Below are 16,709 nucleotides of genomic sequence, written 5' to 3'. Positions count from 1 at the left end.
CAAATAAATATTTTAAAGGTTAATACATAAAACTCACATAAAGGTGTTTGGGAACAGAAAGAAAGAAAATAAAAATTCTCACATTTGCAATTTTATAATGCAAATATTGACGTAACCCATTCATTGAGTGGAGTAGGTTTTCCTGTAAAGTAAGCTGTAATTCGTTTTAGTTTAAATTCTGAAATATTTTATGTCTTTAGAAATATTAGAAAATATATCCTTTATATCCTTAAAACTTCCCACCGTGCCTTTTTTTCCCCCCCGAAAATTGAACTATTTTATTTTATTTTATTTTATTTTATTTTATTTTATTTTATTTTATTTTATTTTATTTTATTTTATTGTAGTATGTGCTTGCATGGGTACCATTATTGACCCTAGCTGGTTTCCGTCGGTAGGAAGTGTGGTGACACTCGGTAGAAGCGGCTTGGATACTTGTTGCCACGTCGGAATAGTTGGTGTTCCTGGTTAAAACGTTTTAGACACCAGGGAAAGGAGTTAACAATAAACATCAGTCATGGTAAGTCATACTGATTTTTTATTTCAGCATTAGGCCATTTATTAAATAGTGCTGGTGATATTTAACCTTTACTGTTAGCTGCTGACGTTATCAAGTTGCTAGCACTTCGTTAGCAGAGTGGCTAATGATAGCCACTCTGCTAATGTGCAACATTTGTCTTTATGTTTGATATTCTGGTATTTGGATTACAGGTTTCTGTGATTAACACAGTGGACACCTCTCACGAGGATATGATTGTAAGTAATCCCGTTTTATCTTTTTTTTTTTTTTTTTTTAAATGTATTTGTATGAACTGGAGCTTGAAGCTAACGTTAGCATTTGGTGTTGGTATACTTGAATGACAGGCATTTGTCACACCTAATAGCCACAAATTAGTATAACTTTAAATTTCTGCATATTTTACAGTCTTGCTACATATATGTATCTCTTTAAAGCGTTAAAAAGAATCAGATATTAAGACAAGCTAAATTCAATCGCTTTATTTAAGTTTCAACCTTATTTTCCTACTTACATGTTAACCTGTAAGAGAAAAACTTTGGTTTCGTATTGTTTTTCAGCACGATGCCCAGATGGATTACTATGGGACTCGACTTGCCACCTGCTCCTCTGACCGCACAGTCAAGATCTTTGATGTCAGGAACGGAGGACAGATACTGGTGGCAGATCTCAGAGGGTGAGAAATCTGCAGATAGGCTAGGGGACAACAAAAGGGTGAAAAAGACATTACTTTCCATAGAATAAATATTTATATGCGTTAAAATTGTTTCCACAACAGTTTTATTTCTGCATTGGTGGGGAGATTTTTTATTAATTGTTTTTATGTTAAATGTTCTGAGCTTAAATTTTAGTATTGTTGGATCTATAACAATGCTTTCAAAATCATTTGACTACAGTTATTTAATATAATCAGTTTATTATTTACAGTCATCATAATCGCCTTTATCCAGCAGAATAGAAACAGTTGATAAGACAAAACATAAATGAAAAAAATACTTTCAGTGATGTCATCTTGTTGTGCCTGACTTCCATAAAGGGTTTATTTCAGGTCACTCCAAATGGGTTAGACCAGTTGCATCCCAAAATGCATTAATATTATAGACTTAATTTTAAAACCAAATGTCCTGTGTGGAAACATTTCTTCCTTTAATGCCAGGGAAAAGTGATCATGCATCTGAAGTATTCACTGCTCTAAGCTGGTGGTCAGCATTGCTAACACTGCTATCTTGAGCAATTATCTCTGCCTCTGCTGTAATACAGTTTTCTGACTTGGAATAAAAGCTACATTTTTATTATTGGTGTTTCATGAAGATGTGTCTCTGTACTCTTAAGCCATGAAGGCCCGGTGTGGCAGGTAGCATGGGCTCACCCAATGTTCGGCAACATCCTGGCTTCCTGTTCCTATGACCGTAAAGTCATCGTCTGGAAGGAGGAAAATGGAGCCTGGGACAAGATGTATGAGTACACTGGCCATGAGTCATCAGGTCAGTTGTTGAACACGATGCATAGGAGAAAGTAAGGTTAAAAAAAATAAATTTGTTCCTGTTCTCCCAAAATGCTGGTGACTCTCTGGAAATATTGTCCAGTTGCTCAGTATTCTGGTAATTCTTTGTTGTTGGATAAATCTTTTATTTATTTTATTAAATGAGTACATTTAAGAACAGGGTCTTTCTTACAGGGTTTCTTTTCTTGTTTTTGTTTAATATTAAATGGTACAGTTTGACCACATGTAGTGTGGTGTGTAGTGTGTACCGTAGTGTACCATCCAAGCTCTCAATTCTTCATAATAAATATATTTATATTAGGACCTCATACTTGAATTAGCTTTTTCAGTCAACATTTTTGGTATCTTAATCAATATAAACTCTACATATATTATCTTTGGTTTCTTTTTTGTCTTTGCCATTTATGTTAAGAACTAAAAGATTGAACTAGAAGTAAGACGAAGCTTGTCTGTGGTTGCTAATATCAATCTCAATATGCAAACTGACGTGGAGAAAGCTGTTGTCTTCTTCTCTCTGTCTGTACAGGCCATCTTAATATTTTGCTGTAGACTTGAGTTTGTTAGTTTGGCCAACAGATCCATTTGTCTTGTCAGCTTTTAATGAATTGGTTTTATAACCATTCTTTAAACTGTTTTTGTAGACATCAATCTCGTCATTAACTCTGTTCCTCTGTATCTACAGTGAACTCTGTCTGCTGGGGTCCCTATGAATTTGGTTTAATCCTGGCCTGTGGCAGCTCAGATGGAGCAATTTCCCTTCTGACCTTTACTGGAGATCAACAGTGGGACGTGAAAAAAATCAGCAATGCACACACTGTGAGTCAGACCCAAAGCTTAGTTTGTTTATCAGTGAAATGTCTGTCAAAAGTAAGACAGTAAACTTGTTTTTTTTATTACTATTATTATGATTATTTTATCTATCTTTGTTGGTGTTATTTCTTTTTTTGCTGTAGATTGGCTGTAATGCAGTGAGCTGGGCTCCTGCGGTGATTCCAGGGAGCCTGATTGATCAGCCATCAGGACAGAAACCAAACTATGTCAAACGCTTTGTCTCTGGAGGCTGTGACAATCTGGTTAAACTGTGGAAGTAAGTCATTATTTATATATTTATCTACTCTCATATGTAGTAGCTGGTCTACTTAAAGAGTGGACTTCATCATCAGACAGTAAAATCTGTGAGTTGCTCCAACTTGATAAGCAGCCACACAGTACAACTTATCAGTAATGTTCAGTGCTGCAAGATGTTTCTGAAGCAGGTTTTATTGATACCGCATTTTAATATGTAAAACTAACATGGTGGATTTTGTGTTGTATATCATTTATTCAGTTGAACTGAATTAATTAGTGAAATATTTTTTGTTAAATGAAATGCTCTTGTAGCTGAGTTGATCAGGTAATAGTCACCGATTGCACTTTCCTGCCTGCAGAGAAGAAGACGGTCAGTGGAAGGAGGACCAGAAGTTGGAGGCACACAGTGATTGGGTGAGAGATGTTGGGTGGGCTCCTTCCATTGGCCTCCCCACCAGTACCATTGCCAGCTGCTCCCAGGTAAGATGTGATGGGTTTGGAAAGGTTTTAAAGGTGTTCTTACACCAAGACTGGACTTTTCTAACATACATGATTCGGTTCTTTTGAAGGAGATTAAATCTTTAACCACTGAGTCTCAACTTTTCATGACATTTTCCATTTGTACCACTAGATGGAGCCACAGATAATGTCCACTGTCATCATTATTTATGTGCAGTAATCAAAGTAGAAGCTAAAATAACAACTGTAAATTATTGTAACAGAGCCTGAATGTAAGTTCTCTTGACAGTTTCTTAATAACAGAATGAACAAAACTATGCATCTTATTTTGTTGCATGCAGTTTGGAGTAGTACAAGTCACAATATTCTCATCAGAAAGTAAGTAAATGTTTTTTGTGCTTCTCCAAGGATGGACGTGTGTTCATCTGGACATGTGATGACCCTGCAGGCAACACCTGGACGGCCAAATTGCTCCACAAGTTCAACGATGTGGTCTGGCACGTCAGCTGGTCTATCACTGGAAATATACTGGCTGTTTCTGGTGGAGACAACAAGGTAAAGGATATTTATGCTGCTACCTTTCTCATTCTTATGTCGCTAATTCAGTAAAACAAAAAAATAATAATAATAATGTCAAGGTGTTTTTAGAAGAATTAATCTTTTTGGGATCAGCTTTTATATGTGGTGTTGGATAGTTGAATTTCAGAAGTTATTTTTATCAGTCTGCCTCTTAGCAAATTTATTCAAAAACTACCTGGCAAATTTTCATGATTTTATTTATTTATTTAGTTATTTGTTTCTTCATTCTAATCATTGTAAGATAGGTCAGTAGCTAGGCATAGAAGTCCACAATAAATGGTCAGGGTGTTTGGCAAAAAATACCAGACAATAACATCAGATGGAAATCACAATATGAGTGGAAATGAGATGCTTGGTGGAGGTCTGAGCTCTGTGTTTTTCTGGTGTTTATTAGTAGCAATATTCTCTTTTACACTCTGACATAACAACCAAAGGTTGACTTGTACAACTTTCAAAACTTGGTTTGATTTTTCATTACTTTTAGGTGACACTGTGGAAGGAGTCAGTGGATGGTCAGTGGGCGTGCATCAGTGACGTCAGCAAAGGCCAGGGCGCCGTCTCCACCATCACAGATACCCAACAGAATGAGCAGTGATGCACATATGAACATACATACACATTTTACTGTGCCCTATGACCGTACAAGGACAACACACATGCTGGACATTTGGACTGAAAACAAAATGTTGTCGACAGTGAGAGAGCTCAGTCTGTGATCTGTTATTCCAGTGTGGAATACTTTTGAAGCCTACATATTCCAGGATAAGTCTTTAAGAATGAACATGGTTAGAAAACTGAAGATTGTACTCCACCATCTCTGTTATTTTATTTGCCACATTTAAAGGTTTTATTTGGTCACAGTTGATGGTCCAAATAAGACACATTGGGCATCTTGACTCATGCTCTGCCTTCCCATGATACTCTGGTGCTCCTGAAATATTCCACCTCCGCCAGTACAAAAGAAAACCCCTTACAGCCCTCATGACCCAAGCATCTTCCATGGCAACCGTCCCTCAACTTTCAACAAATAAACTTAGTATTGAAAAGTTCTCCAAACAAAACTGTTGTTTTCTCCACATTTGATGTTTCATGTAATATTTTCGCTGATTTGCATCACTGATGACACAAGTCAGAGGAGATTTATTTAACTTCTCAGTTTAGACTTACATGAATAAATTATTTACTGAGAGTTCACTCTTCATAATATTGATTTTGGACCTGTCTTAATCAATTTCAGCCACAGCCAGAAGTAAAATCAACTCAACCTGTTGACAAGGCATCCCTGGATGAGAGTTTTATCTTCTACATGTAAAATCAGAAACCATGGATGTGTTTTTCATACTTGATGTAATTAAATGACTGTCAATGTTAAAACAATAGTCTTTTTTTTTTTTCCCCTTTTGTCTTTAATAAGAAAAGTTGCAAAACAAATATCTGTGGATATGTCAAGGTAACTGGTTCAAATATTTGTTTTTGTTTAGTCATCAGTAACATCCAGGGTTTCTATTTATTTGGGCTTTAAACTGGCTTAATTAACAACAATAAACTATTAAATATAGGTTTCAAATGGCATTTTTATTTTCAAAGTCAAAGTTACGCCTTTCTGACATTTTTAATGGCAGTCTGGAAAAGTACATCAGATAAATTACAAACTGTACAGCCAAACAAATTGAACCCTTTTCAGTTACTTACCAAACATGTTATCAAATGTGGTATTTTGTTTTTTTCTAAAGTTATTACCCATTAAACATGATTCCAACTGGTTGACAACTTTTCTGTTTTACTATTTCATAAATCTCTATTTCTACTATGACTTTGCCTTGAAACATGTATGGCCCATTCCCAATTCAAATTCAGACCAAAATATTGTCTTCAGTCACTTTTTCATATGAATTTCAATGTCTGCAAGCTTTCCAGTACTTGAAGTGAACCAGAAACCAAATCCTTACACTACAAACAACACGTCAATATTTATGCACGTTTCGCCTCTAAGCGTCGTATAGTTACAGAGACTTGAAACTTCAACAGAACAGAGGGACAGTCTGGATATACAGATGCATGAGTCTGGCCAACGTACTCCCTGGTACTTGTAACTCCACCTTGTCTCCACATGAAAGGACGTAGTCCCGGATCTTCCGTTTCACATCACTGGCTCATTTGTTTAACTGACATGAGCTGCAGAGCTTGTATTTCCCTACTGTAATAATCGCTGCTACATCTCAGTGCTGCTTCTGTAGAGCCCACTTTTTGTTCTGAACAACTCTCTTTTAAATGACAGTAAAGTTAGCAGCCAGAACGGCGTTGAAGACACTAGAGAGCTGAGTGGTCGTGGTTCTAACAGCTGTCCTGGTGAGTGGCTGGTGAAACTGGGGGGGGATTTGGTAATGAAAACAACCCTAGAAGCACTGGCAACACTGGGAGTGGCGGTTTTTGATAAAGAAGATAAGCAGGATGTTTTCAGCAGCACGTCTCTGTATGTTGAATCTACTGAAGGAACAGTCCGGCTCGCTGGTTCTGTCCGTGTTCTTCTCAACTGGTTGGTGATTATCATAAATCTGCTGGTCTTACTGGTGTTTTCTACTTGACCCTCATCTCCAGCTTCATCCTATAACTCAACAAGAGCTTTCTGTTATTTCCCAGAACACTACCACTTCTTCTCACCCAGGGTTTGTTGTTGGATCAACAGTTTTGTGTATAGAGGAGGGGATAAGTGGCTCAGCTGTTCTGCAGACAGGAAGTGTTTACTGCTGCAGATAGGGGTGCTGGGCGTGTTTATTCACATAGCTGGGTTTTTGTGACCAATACTTCCTGTTAGATATTTGTTCTGTTTTCTGCAGAATATAGCTTCAGCGTCTTTGCTGACATATCAGACGTTGCACCTTTTCTACTTTGCACATTTCAGCTGCACTGGTGAGAATTTTCCTCTGCATTATTTAACTACTTATAAGTAAAACTATTCTGCATCAGTCAATATCTAACAGAATATATAGCCAGGAATAGAACGATTTTTTTTTTACTTTAATTTTAAAATCAGCTAAAATGAAAGCAGAATCTTCAGTTTTGGTTGCATTGCGTGGCGTGTGTGGTGTCATTTCAGTTGTTGCTTTAAATCTTCTGTTAAACTAATTCAATTTTTTTTGGAAAAAGTTTACGGCTGAATTCAAATTTGATTGGTTTTGGGGGACGTGACATGGTGGGAAAGTTTGACTTGAACATTAAATTCAGTTTTCATTTTGTTGTTCTTCTACTCCACCACACTGCAAAGTGAAACATTAAACTTGTTACTGATAAATCATTGTCATGCTAAATGTGTCTGGTTGTGCAATAACTGAAAAGCGTTAGATTATCTGTTACCTTATCTTTTTAAGGGTTGAATAACTCATGTAAACATTACTGACTCGTTGTTAGGGACTTACAGTGAAGTCTAGTCATGCAAGCTCTGCGTGCAGAGCCAACAGTAAAACGTTTGCAAGTGTTGTAATATTTTCATGAACAAGATTTAACCAAAGATAAGTTTTTTTCTTTTGTTCTGCCTTGTCTGCCATGATGTTTTATTCATTTTAGAAGTGCAAACTGTACGAAGAACAGCGACACAAAGTCTTCACTAAGCAGTTTTTCTGTTTCTTTCTAATATCTGTTTCCAAGACTTGATCTATTCAGTTTACCTTTGGATTCTGTTATTGGTTAGTTTTAGCAGCAATGTTCTCACATCCTTTTCATTCATTCCCCATGAAGCCACTATGAAAGTAGCAGCCTTCAACGTGAAGAACCTGGGAATGAAAAAAGTCACAGACAAGGATGTTTGCAAGCATCTCATCAAGGTACTGATTGACTTTATTTATACAATAAATACAATAATTTATGATAGACTGTTTAATATTACATTGGTTTTGTAACAAACCGGTTCTAAGACAGTTTTAATGTTATCGATAATGAGACAAATTTTTTAATTAGCCAGGTGAACTTTGGTAGGCAAAGTTTCATTATCCACTTATGCTGAATAAATAACTAATCATGTTTACATGGACCCCTTTTAATCCGATTGAAAGTTCAATCAGAATAAAAATGCGTCACAGCTGATACGATCAGCCTCAAAATAATTTTCAATCAGATTAAGAAGGAAGGCAGGGAAGTAACCATGTTTACACTCATTCCGATCATTTTGTGGTGTATGATGTCTCTGCAGATGCTTGAACAACGTGGGTGTTAATTGACATGTTTTCAGGGAAGACTTGAAAAATGGCTGCAACAAGACGAGACAGGACTGTGGTGGATACAGTTTTGTTGGAAACAGAAAGAGTTGTGGATTATTTAGCATTTCAACAGTCGAAAGGTTCAAATAAATATAAAAGAGAGAAAACCCACTTTTTCCAAACAATTAAGCACTGCGCTTGTCAAAAACATTAGATCATATTTTGTCCATCATGTAAAACCAGCAGATTGGAATAGTTGAGATTACCCAGTACTTTTTGAAACTACTAAATTTAAGTGTTTACATAATTTGAAAAGAAATGTATATTTAGTCCTGCTGAAATTAATGGGATTTGGCAGTAAAATAGGCAACTGTATACGGTAGCACATTTTTTATGAGGAAATTTAAACAGTTGGATCATCCTACCTTCAATAAATATATCAGGTAGCGTACTTTGATGGATCAATTTAGACTGTTCAGGCGTCACATATACTGTGTGTTGTGAGACTTTCGTATTGTAAAATAAGCTTTATATATTTATATTCTAATTCATATCAATTGTATATTGCAAGTTCTTTTAGATATTTTGATTCTTTTATAATCATATTACATGTAAATATCGGCATTCACTCGTCTCCTCTCTTGTATCATCCAACCTAAATATAGCTACTTTGTAGGGTGACATTCTTTGATTGTGTAATTTATTCTGCATTCATTCATTTCTTCAGAGTTTGAGTTTTAATTGCCAGTGAATTTCTTTCTGAAGACTACACTTCAGTTAGTTTGAAGATCATTTATCCACAAATATGTGGATTAAAGCTGGGGTGGGTAATGTTGGGGAGCTAGTAAGATCTGAAGGTGGAACCATGACTTGGCTCCTCCCCCTCTGGTTTTGCTCCTTGTGTGATCCAAGGTTTTTTCTTACCTCCAGCAAGGAGGTTATGTTTTTACCAACGTTTATCTGTTTGTGTTCAAGATAACTCAAAAATTTATGGACGGATTTTAATTAAATTTTCAGGAATTGTTGGAAATGTGAAAAGGAAGAACAGATTTTACTTTGGTGGTTATCCAGATCACCGGATCAAATAAACCGAGCAGGGTCGGAGAAATCCTTACTGCATTTTCTCAGCCGTGAAGAAGCTTATGAAATATAAGAAATGAAGAACTTCAATTCAGCCCGAGCGTTTTGATTGGTCAGAGTTTTTACAGATTTACAGTCAACTAAGGGGTCTATAACTATATATCTTATTGTTTATGATTGCAAATGTATAGACTACTATCACGAGGAGGAACCACTTCACCCAGAGTAAAAAAAAAATGTCTGAGCAAGATTACGTACCCAAGCTTTAATGATCTTTAAACTGGTGCTTAATTCAGCCTGCGCTACCAAGTTTTGACAAGGTAGCATGTTTTTACAGAACACTGTCATTAAACCTACCCTTCCAGGTACACTGCGGCTGCTTTGTTGTGTCACAATGCCTGCATATTACATCTATTAATATATATCTGAACAGGCAGAAGCTGCATTTGTGCCCATCTAAATTTCTTCACAAATATTCTAGTTTCCTTTAATCTTCTTGTTTTGTATTATTTAAGAAAAATAAAATCTAATTTAAAGAAAAGAAAATCATTATCTCATGTCATGTTGACTTGATATCAGCAGTGATCCCCTTTCACTATAGTTTCAGAGAGTAAGTAACATTTTAAGAAGATACTAATCCAGTTTACATGTTAAAATGTAGAATAATAATGGAAATGAATTATCTTGTATTACAATGTAATGTCTTGTGACTTCCCTCCAGTTATCTCTCATTCCTGTTTTTAAAAACAGCTGACTTATGCTGCACTGTGACAGAGGTTGTTGGTCTGACATTATTCCTTAGTAAAACCATGCTCACACCACGGTAAGAACAAAAACAGCCCATCAGTAAGTATAGGTGGACCTAAAATCATCATGTGTCTTGAAAGTAAAACAAAGATGATGTGAAGTGTCTTTTCTAATATATGGTGACTTTATCATATCAAGTACTAGTACATGATAGGTACTACACTATAATTAGATTTGACATGTTCATAAATGTTCCACAAGCTCAAAATTAATGTAGTTTTTTTTTCTACTTAGTCATTCCAGTTGACAAAACCCTCCTTTTTGTGAGGCAACAAGTTAGTCATTTTTATTATTATTTTATTAAAGGCTGCTCGTGTGATTTAACAGAGTTGAGGAGAGTGAGGTTAAAAGAGCCAGTGGGTAAGCTGACTCACCCCCTGATTCTTGATAACGGTGCACTGTTAATGTCTTGTGACAATTTATTGTCGAACCACCCAAAATTTCTGCCCACGCAAAGAAAAAGAGAAGCATGTTGGAGTGATAAGCACCAGCTTTCTTTATAAACAGTTTGAATCTCATCAACATAAAATCAGCTAGTGTATCTCATCAGCTGTATTGGCTGCTATAACAAATTGAGGTCTAATAACATGATACATGCGATCAATGTTTCAAAACCCAGCAAAATAATTGACTAAATATTATCTTGAATTAAGATGCTGACTAGTTTTTCCTAAATAGTCGCTGCAGAGTAGAATGAACCAAATGCTGTGGTGAAAGCTGAAACAGCTCAGAGGTTGAACAGGAATGAATCTTTTTATCATTTGATTTATCTATTAATGAAATGATGAAGAGTCATCTGGACTGGTCTTCAGACTGCGTTGGTTTGTTTGCAAGTGACCAAAAGTAGAAAAAAAAAAAGTAGAAAATAAGAGTCCTAGGGTTTTGTTATTCTAATGTTAATGTGGGCAACTATTTTCTTTTTAAACTATGTTTATGGCCTTATTTATGAGAGAACAAATTTATTAATTTCACTGAAATTCATTGAGCCATCCGCTTCTGAACTTTTCTTTAAGACACATTAATCAAATTACTGAAATGTAAACTTTCTTTGTTTTGTTTCACGTTGTTAGATGAAACAAAACAAGAATAAACATAATTATTTGTCAAACACTTTGAGAAAACTTTCTCTAGAAGTGCTGTGATGCATCACTGATCATGATGTGAATGACTGTTTCATGTCTGTCAGAAAACATCATACACCTTCTCCATGGCAACCCAGCAGCATTTTACCACTTGGCCGGCCTCTACAGCCAGAGCTACCTTGCAGCTCCTTCTGCATCTATAACTCATTTTTAGCCCTCTTCTTAGCCAAGATCAGGATCTTATAGCTTGGTCTGGACTCTATAGAGATACGCATGCAATGCCTCGATATGCCACTTTAATGGGCTTCCAAGCAGGTGAACCAGCCTTCAAGAATAAATCGTATGATGGACAACAATAAATACTTAAACAACACATTTTAAAATATATAAGTTGTGTTAAACTAGATAAAATTAAAGGAAAGTCTGGTAAAATGATCGACTTTAAGTGTGTTTATACTTGAAATATTCACTATTTATACTTCTATTAATAGAATACATTAAAAATAGGCTAAAATTATTCTAAATCAGGAGTTATCTTGTAGAGGTGGACGTACAAGCAATTTTTTTTTTTATCCAACCATGCATTTATAATTGTGTTTGTACAGAAGCTCAGGAGGTCATGTGTTTTTTTTTCACCAGAGTTTTTCCAGCATGTGATCTGATATGATATAGAGTATAGATACAAGAAAAGAGCAAACACTGCATTCAGTGAAAAACAGCGTGTAAATGTCTAAAGTTTGTCTAATTATATTTTACAGTTTTAACTTTTCCTTATTTGAAACTGCTTCAGTTTTAAGAAGTCGTATCATCTTTTTAATCATTAAACAATCGTATAATAACATAATGATGAAATGGTACGTATTTTTTAATCATGCAGATGTTACTGTTCTCTCAGATTATTTCTCGGTACAGTGTGGTGGTGATACTGGAGGTGGTGGATAAAAGTGGCAAAGCCATGGAACTGCTGAAAGAAAAGCTTAACAACACTGGGTGAGTGTAAAGCATCAAACGTTGGTTTAGAAAGAAACAAACGTTTTGTTTTTGTTTTTATTTTTTAAGAAAAAAATCCACAGTAATCATTTTGCAACTTATATTATTACAACAAAGATTAAAAACATTTTAAGGAGCTTGACTAGTTTAGTGACAGAAATAAATACATGAAGCATAACGTGATGGATATTTATAACCTGTTTAAATAAGATTAAATACGTTTCTCACCAATTAAACAGACTGTCCTTTTTTGCTCAGGAAAAACAGACAACATCCCTACACCATGATTGCCAGCAACCAACTGGGACGACAATCCTACAAGGAGCAGTATGTTTGCTTCTACAGGTAAGACATTACATAAACATTACATAAAGGTGCTGTTTGCATCTGCCATTGTATAAAACATCTCACAATCAATGGGTGATCAGATACCATGGCACAAAACTGAGGAACAGACATTTTTATCTTTTGGACTAAAACAAAAGTTAATGGCTGACCTGAGTAGAGTGGAATAAAAAGGACTCAATTGTATGTGTTTTTTAAACATTATATTCTGTATATGTGCTACTTCTGCTGTAATTGTTTAGTTTTCTTGGAACGGATGCTCTTATAACTTATTTTACTTCTACCCCTCCACCACCTATGATGCATAATGTAAGTCCCCACATATGACTTGCATCAAATCCAACAGCATGTCAAAGGCTGCAGTTTTGCTCATTTTGTTTATTTTTCAATATTATTTTTATTTTAAAGTGCTGAATAAATCAAATAAAAAAGAAAAAAAAGAAAAAAAGAAAAAAACTGAGTGTTCTGCTGTTATCTAGTGTGTGTAATTCATGCAATACTCATACCAACTCCCTGTCACTATGTGTGTGTCTCAGAGAGGACGAGGTGAAACTAAAAGACTATCGGCAGTATGAAGACAATCAAGTTGGAGATGAGGATGCCTTTGCCAGAGAACCCTTCATCCTGCGCTTCAGCTGTCCCACCACAGGTTTGTGCTGTTCCACATGTTTTAAGTAGCAATTCAGATTTTAGCCCACAACATAGTTCAATTCAATTTAGCTTTATTTGTATGGTGCCAGTTCATTGTGATCCATTTGGTAATCATACCAGCCAATTAAAAAAAAAAAAAAAAAAAGGCCAAGCCAAGGAAACCAATGAATTCATTATTTTCCATGAAAGTAATATGTCTACAGTTTTGACTGTACATTAAAGCAGTATGTCATCCCACCCACCCTTCCCCCTCCAGGCTCTGCAAGGTATTCCTGAGGGTCTTGTGCTGTAAAAGGGGAGTATGATTTACCTTAGCACCTACCTAGTAGATTAGATCTTATTCCACCATCCCTGTTAATCACCAAGTCACAATGAGAAAATTGCCACTTTTGCCAACTTTTTAACGTCAGCTGGTTTGTGAACATTAATCATCTGATTCTTTTGCATTTGTTTAGAGCCACCAGTGACCCTGACAGATTTGAGGAGTAATGCTAAAGTGTTTTCATCATGTGGCCTTTCTGAAATATCAGGCCTCAATAGGCTGATAAATGTGAGCCAATTAACTGATACAAGCAAGCAGATAGCTCCAGTCATCTGAGGAATCTGCATGTATACATGACTATTATGTTAGTTTTTCACTCTTTAATTGTAGGATTAAAAGTGGACTTGCTCAAAACATGGAAAATAATCTCTAGAACTTTTGAGATCAGCTCAGTTGGGCTATCAATTTTTGCATCACAATGTATCTTTTTGTTAAAGGTTTGGGGGAGGTATGTAGTTTTTTTTATAAATTTATTATATCTGGTTTAATGTTGTAAGGGACATCACAACAAAATTACAAGCTCACACTGGAAAGATGAGGGGGTGATCTGATCATAAAACACGGCATACAATTCCCCAATTTTTCATCATGGTTACAGGATTACATAGAAAATTAGCATGTTGTAATATTAATGCTGATTGTTTCATCCTGCCTCCTTGTACTTATTAGAAATAGTTTATACTGAAAAGGTACAAGACTCACAGTGTTATGTTGAATTAATCGTACTGCATAGAAGGAGTTTCTAGAACATTATTTACGTTTTATATCTGTGAATATGTCAGTGTGTGCTGTGTATTAAGGTTTCTGTTTTCTGTACTTGTGCACTGCACCAGTTTTGAAAGACCTGGTCCTGATTCCAGTCCACACCAAGCCAGGGGATGCACAGAAAGAGCTGGATGAGCTTTATGACGTGGTGGAGCATGTCAGGAAGAAGTGGGAAACTGATGTAAGTGTTATGAGAAAAGTAAAAATGTGAAAAGTTAAAAAAAAAAAAAAAAAAAAAAAAAAGTTATTTATGACTAATTTAGTAAGTTAAGCAGCTTTTCCAACAGTTTAACAATGTTGATGACTAAAGTAACTCAAAACAAAAAGAATCTGATCTTTAGCTTTCTGTCCTGACATAAATTTTAATGTCATTTGTGATGAAGTGAAACACGCATACAAGTTTCTTGCCATAGATTTTTTTTTTTTTTTTTTTTGTACCACCAAGGCAGATAAGTCTGCAAGCCTTTTACTGTTTTTTGTAGCCACCTTTCATACTTTCCATACTGCATTCATACTTAGGTTTAGGAATTAAAAGTGCAACATTTATGATAAGTTGCGTCCTTATTTTAGGGTTAAGAGTTAGAAGATTCTTGCAGACATTACACTGTACTGATTATTGTAGCGTTGGAGTGTTGACTCATTGTGACATATAAAAACAATAAATTGGGAATAGATTACTATCTAACAGTTTATAGTCATGAATGGTATCACTTGCCTGAAAAGTGGACAAATACATCAATGCAAATACATCTTTTCTGGTGAGACTCAGCTGTAAACATAAATCATTACGTTGGAGAAGAACTTAACACTGCATACTTATCCCTAAAATAGTGCACAACACTCATTGTTTCTATTTCTTTGACAGAACATTATGGTTTTAGGGGACTTCAATGCAGACGGGAGATACCTCTCCCAAAAGAAGAAGGAAAGCATCCGTATCTACTCTGCACTTTTCCACTGGCTGATAGGCGATGATGTTGACACCACAGCTAGCAACAACAATGACCACACCTACGACAGGTGATACATACATTAACTTTGTTATTAAAGTTTTTTTTTTTTTTTTTTATCCTATTTGATATTATTGCTTTCTCTTTATTACTGTATTAATCATAGAAATCAACCATCTCTGCGGTATGCATTATTAAAGATGAATAAGCTCACTGTTATAATCTTCCGCACACAGGATCGTGGTGTATGGAGACACCATGAAGGACGCCGTCGTCCCCAGGTCCGCCAATTCATTCAACTTCCAGACAGCATTCAAGCTCACTGATGAAGAGGTGAGCTTGACTTTTATTTATAAAACAGATGGAAACTATATGTGGCTGAAATGATTAAACTTTGTTAAATGATGTGTTCTGAAGGACAGAATTGAAGTGGAGATTTAACATGCAACTTTCTTTGCTTTACAAGGCTCTCAGCATCAGCGACCATTACCCCGTGGAGGTAGAACTGAAGGCCGATGAAACTGTGGCCAAAACAGCAGTAAAAAGAAAGCGACAACAGCCAGCTGCATCCAAGAAGCCAACAAAAAGAAGACGTTAGGACAAACATTGGCATAAAATGTCTCAAGTTTTCACCAGATTGCTATTTTAGAAGCTCAACACAATTTACTCTGAAAGTCTCTCTTTAATCTTAACTGTGTACTGAAGCTCTGTGAGGGTCTTGCTGTATATCTGTTAGACCATTTAGTAAACTTTTTGAAGTCAAAGCAACAATCAGTCAAAGATGGAAATAACTTGAAAAAATGTTCTTGTGTTTCAATAGACAGCTTACTCATCACTTTGAGTTCCCTTTTTTATGAGATGATCGGGAGTGTTTCATGTCTGATATGCACTGAAAAGGCACAGCACCTTAAAAACCTGATGGACAGGAGCAACTTTCTAAACAATGGCCAGGGTCAGCAATGGCCAGGGCTCTGTCTCCGTCACCTCAGATACCTAACAGAATGAGCACACATACACATTACACTGTGTTCAATGACACCACAAAGGCAAACTCAGCCTTTAAAATGGATTAACAAACATGCTGGACATCGGGACTGATAACATTGAGAGAGGTCAGTCTGCAATGTTTTTCAGGTTTTCGTCACTTGCTGGTAAAAAAAACATTTTGGGCCTCTTCATTCATGCTTTACCTTCCCATAATATTCTGGTTCTCCTGAAATATTCCACCCCACCTGAGGAACACAACCAACAAGCAACATGATCCAAGCATCCTCCATGGCAACCATGCCTTAACTCTCAACCAGTGACTGAACCAGACTTTTGTATTTGGGGAGTGAAAGGGGTTTTTGGGAGGGTGAGCAAGACTATCTGGGGGATGATATACTAAGAAAAGAAAT

General features: G+C 36.0%; 2 protein-coding genes across 2 annotated transcripts; both read left to right on the top strand.

Annotated features, from left to right (window-relative positions):
• The first annotated feature begins 400 nt into the window (after positions 1-400).
• sec13 (SEC13 homolog, nuclear pore and COPII coat complex component) lies at positions 401-5,885 on the top strand. Its single transcript, XM_079242479.1, has 9 exons — positions 401-520; positions 712-756; positions 1,078-1,193; positions 1,850-2,001; positions 2,704-2,837; positions 2,975-3,108; positions 3,449-3,569; positions 3,957-4,103; positions 4,612-5,885. The coding sequence occupies exons 1-9, from the start codon at positions 518-520 to the stop codon at positions 4,720-4,722; spliced, it is 963 nt and encodes a 320-aa protein (XP_079098605.1). The 5' UTR covers positions 401-517; the 3' UTR covers positions 4,723-5,885.
• Positions 5,886-6,976: 1,091 nt separating this feature from the next.
• LOC306757255 (deoxyribonuclease-1-like) lies at positions 6,977-16,141 on the top strand. The gene is made up of 9 exons (XM_079242250.1): positions 6,977-7,037; positions 7,863-7,948; positions 12,185-12,279; positions 12,538-12,624; positions 13,161-13,273; positions 14,431-14,543; positions 15,228-15,382; positions 15,549-15,645; positions 15,779-16,141. Exons 2-9 carry the CDS (start codon positions 7,868-7,870, stop codon positions 15,908-15,910), a joined length of 873 nt encoding a protein of 290 aa, XP_079098376.1. The 5' UTR covers positions 6,977-7,037; positions 7,863-7,867; the 3' UTR covers positions 15,911-16,141.
• The last annotated feature ends 568 nt before the right edge of the window (positions 16,142-16,709 follow it).

Source organism: Telmatherina bonti, assembly GCF_933228915.1.
Source record: "Telmatherina bonti genome assembly, chromosome: 6".
Taxonomy (NCBI): domain Eukaryota; kingdom Metazoa; phylum Chordata; class Actinopteri; order Atheriniformes; family Telmatherinidae; genus Telmatherina; species Telmatherina bonti.
This window is presented reverse-complemented; position numbering and strand designations above follow the sequence as displayed.

Bases quoted from the DNA above. Each gene is read 5' to 3' on its own strand.
- sec13 (XM_079242479.1), top strand. The intron at 1,194-1,849 runs GTGAGAAATCTG...TGTACTCTTAAG, and splicing joins CTGGTGGCAGATCTCAGAGG to CCATGAAGGCCCGGTGTGGC. The intron at 3,570-3,956 runs GTAAGATGTGAT...TGCTTCTCCAAG, and splicing joins CCATTGCCAGCTGCTCCCAG to GATGGACGTGTGTTCATCTG.
- LOC306757255 (XM_079242250.1), top strand. From the start codon at position 7,868: ATGAAAGTAGCAGCCTTCAACGTGAAGAACCTGGGAATGAAAAAAGTC. The intron at 7,949-12,184 runs GTACTGATTGAC...CTGTTCTCTCAG, and splicing joins TTTGCAAGCATCTCATCAAG to ATTATTTCTCGGTACAGTGT. The intron at 15,383-15,548 runs GTGATACATACA...TTCCGCACACAG, and splicing joins AATGACCACACCTACGACAG to GATCGTGGTGTATGGAGACA.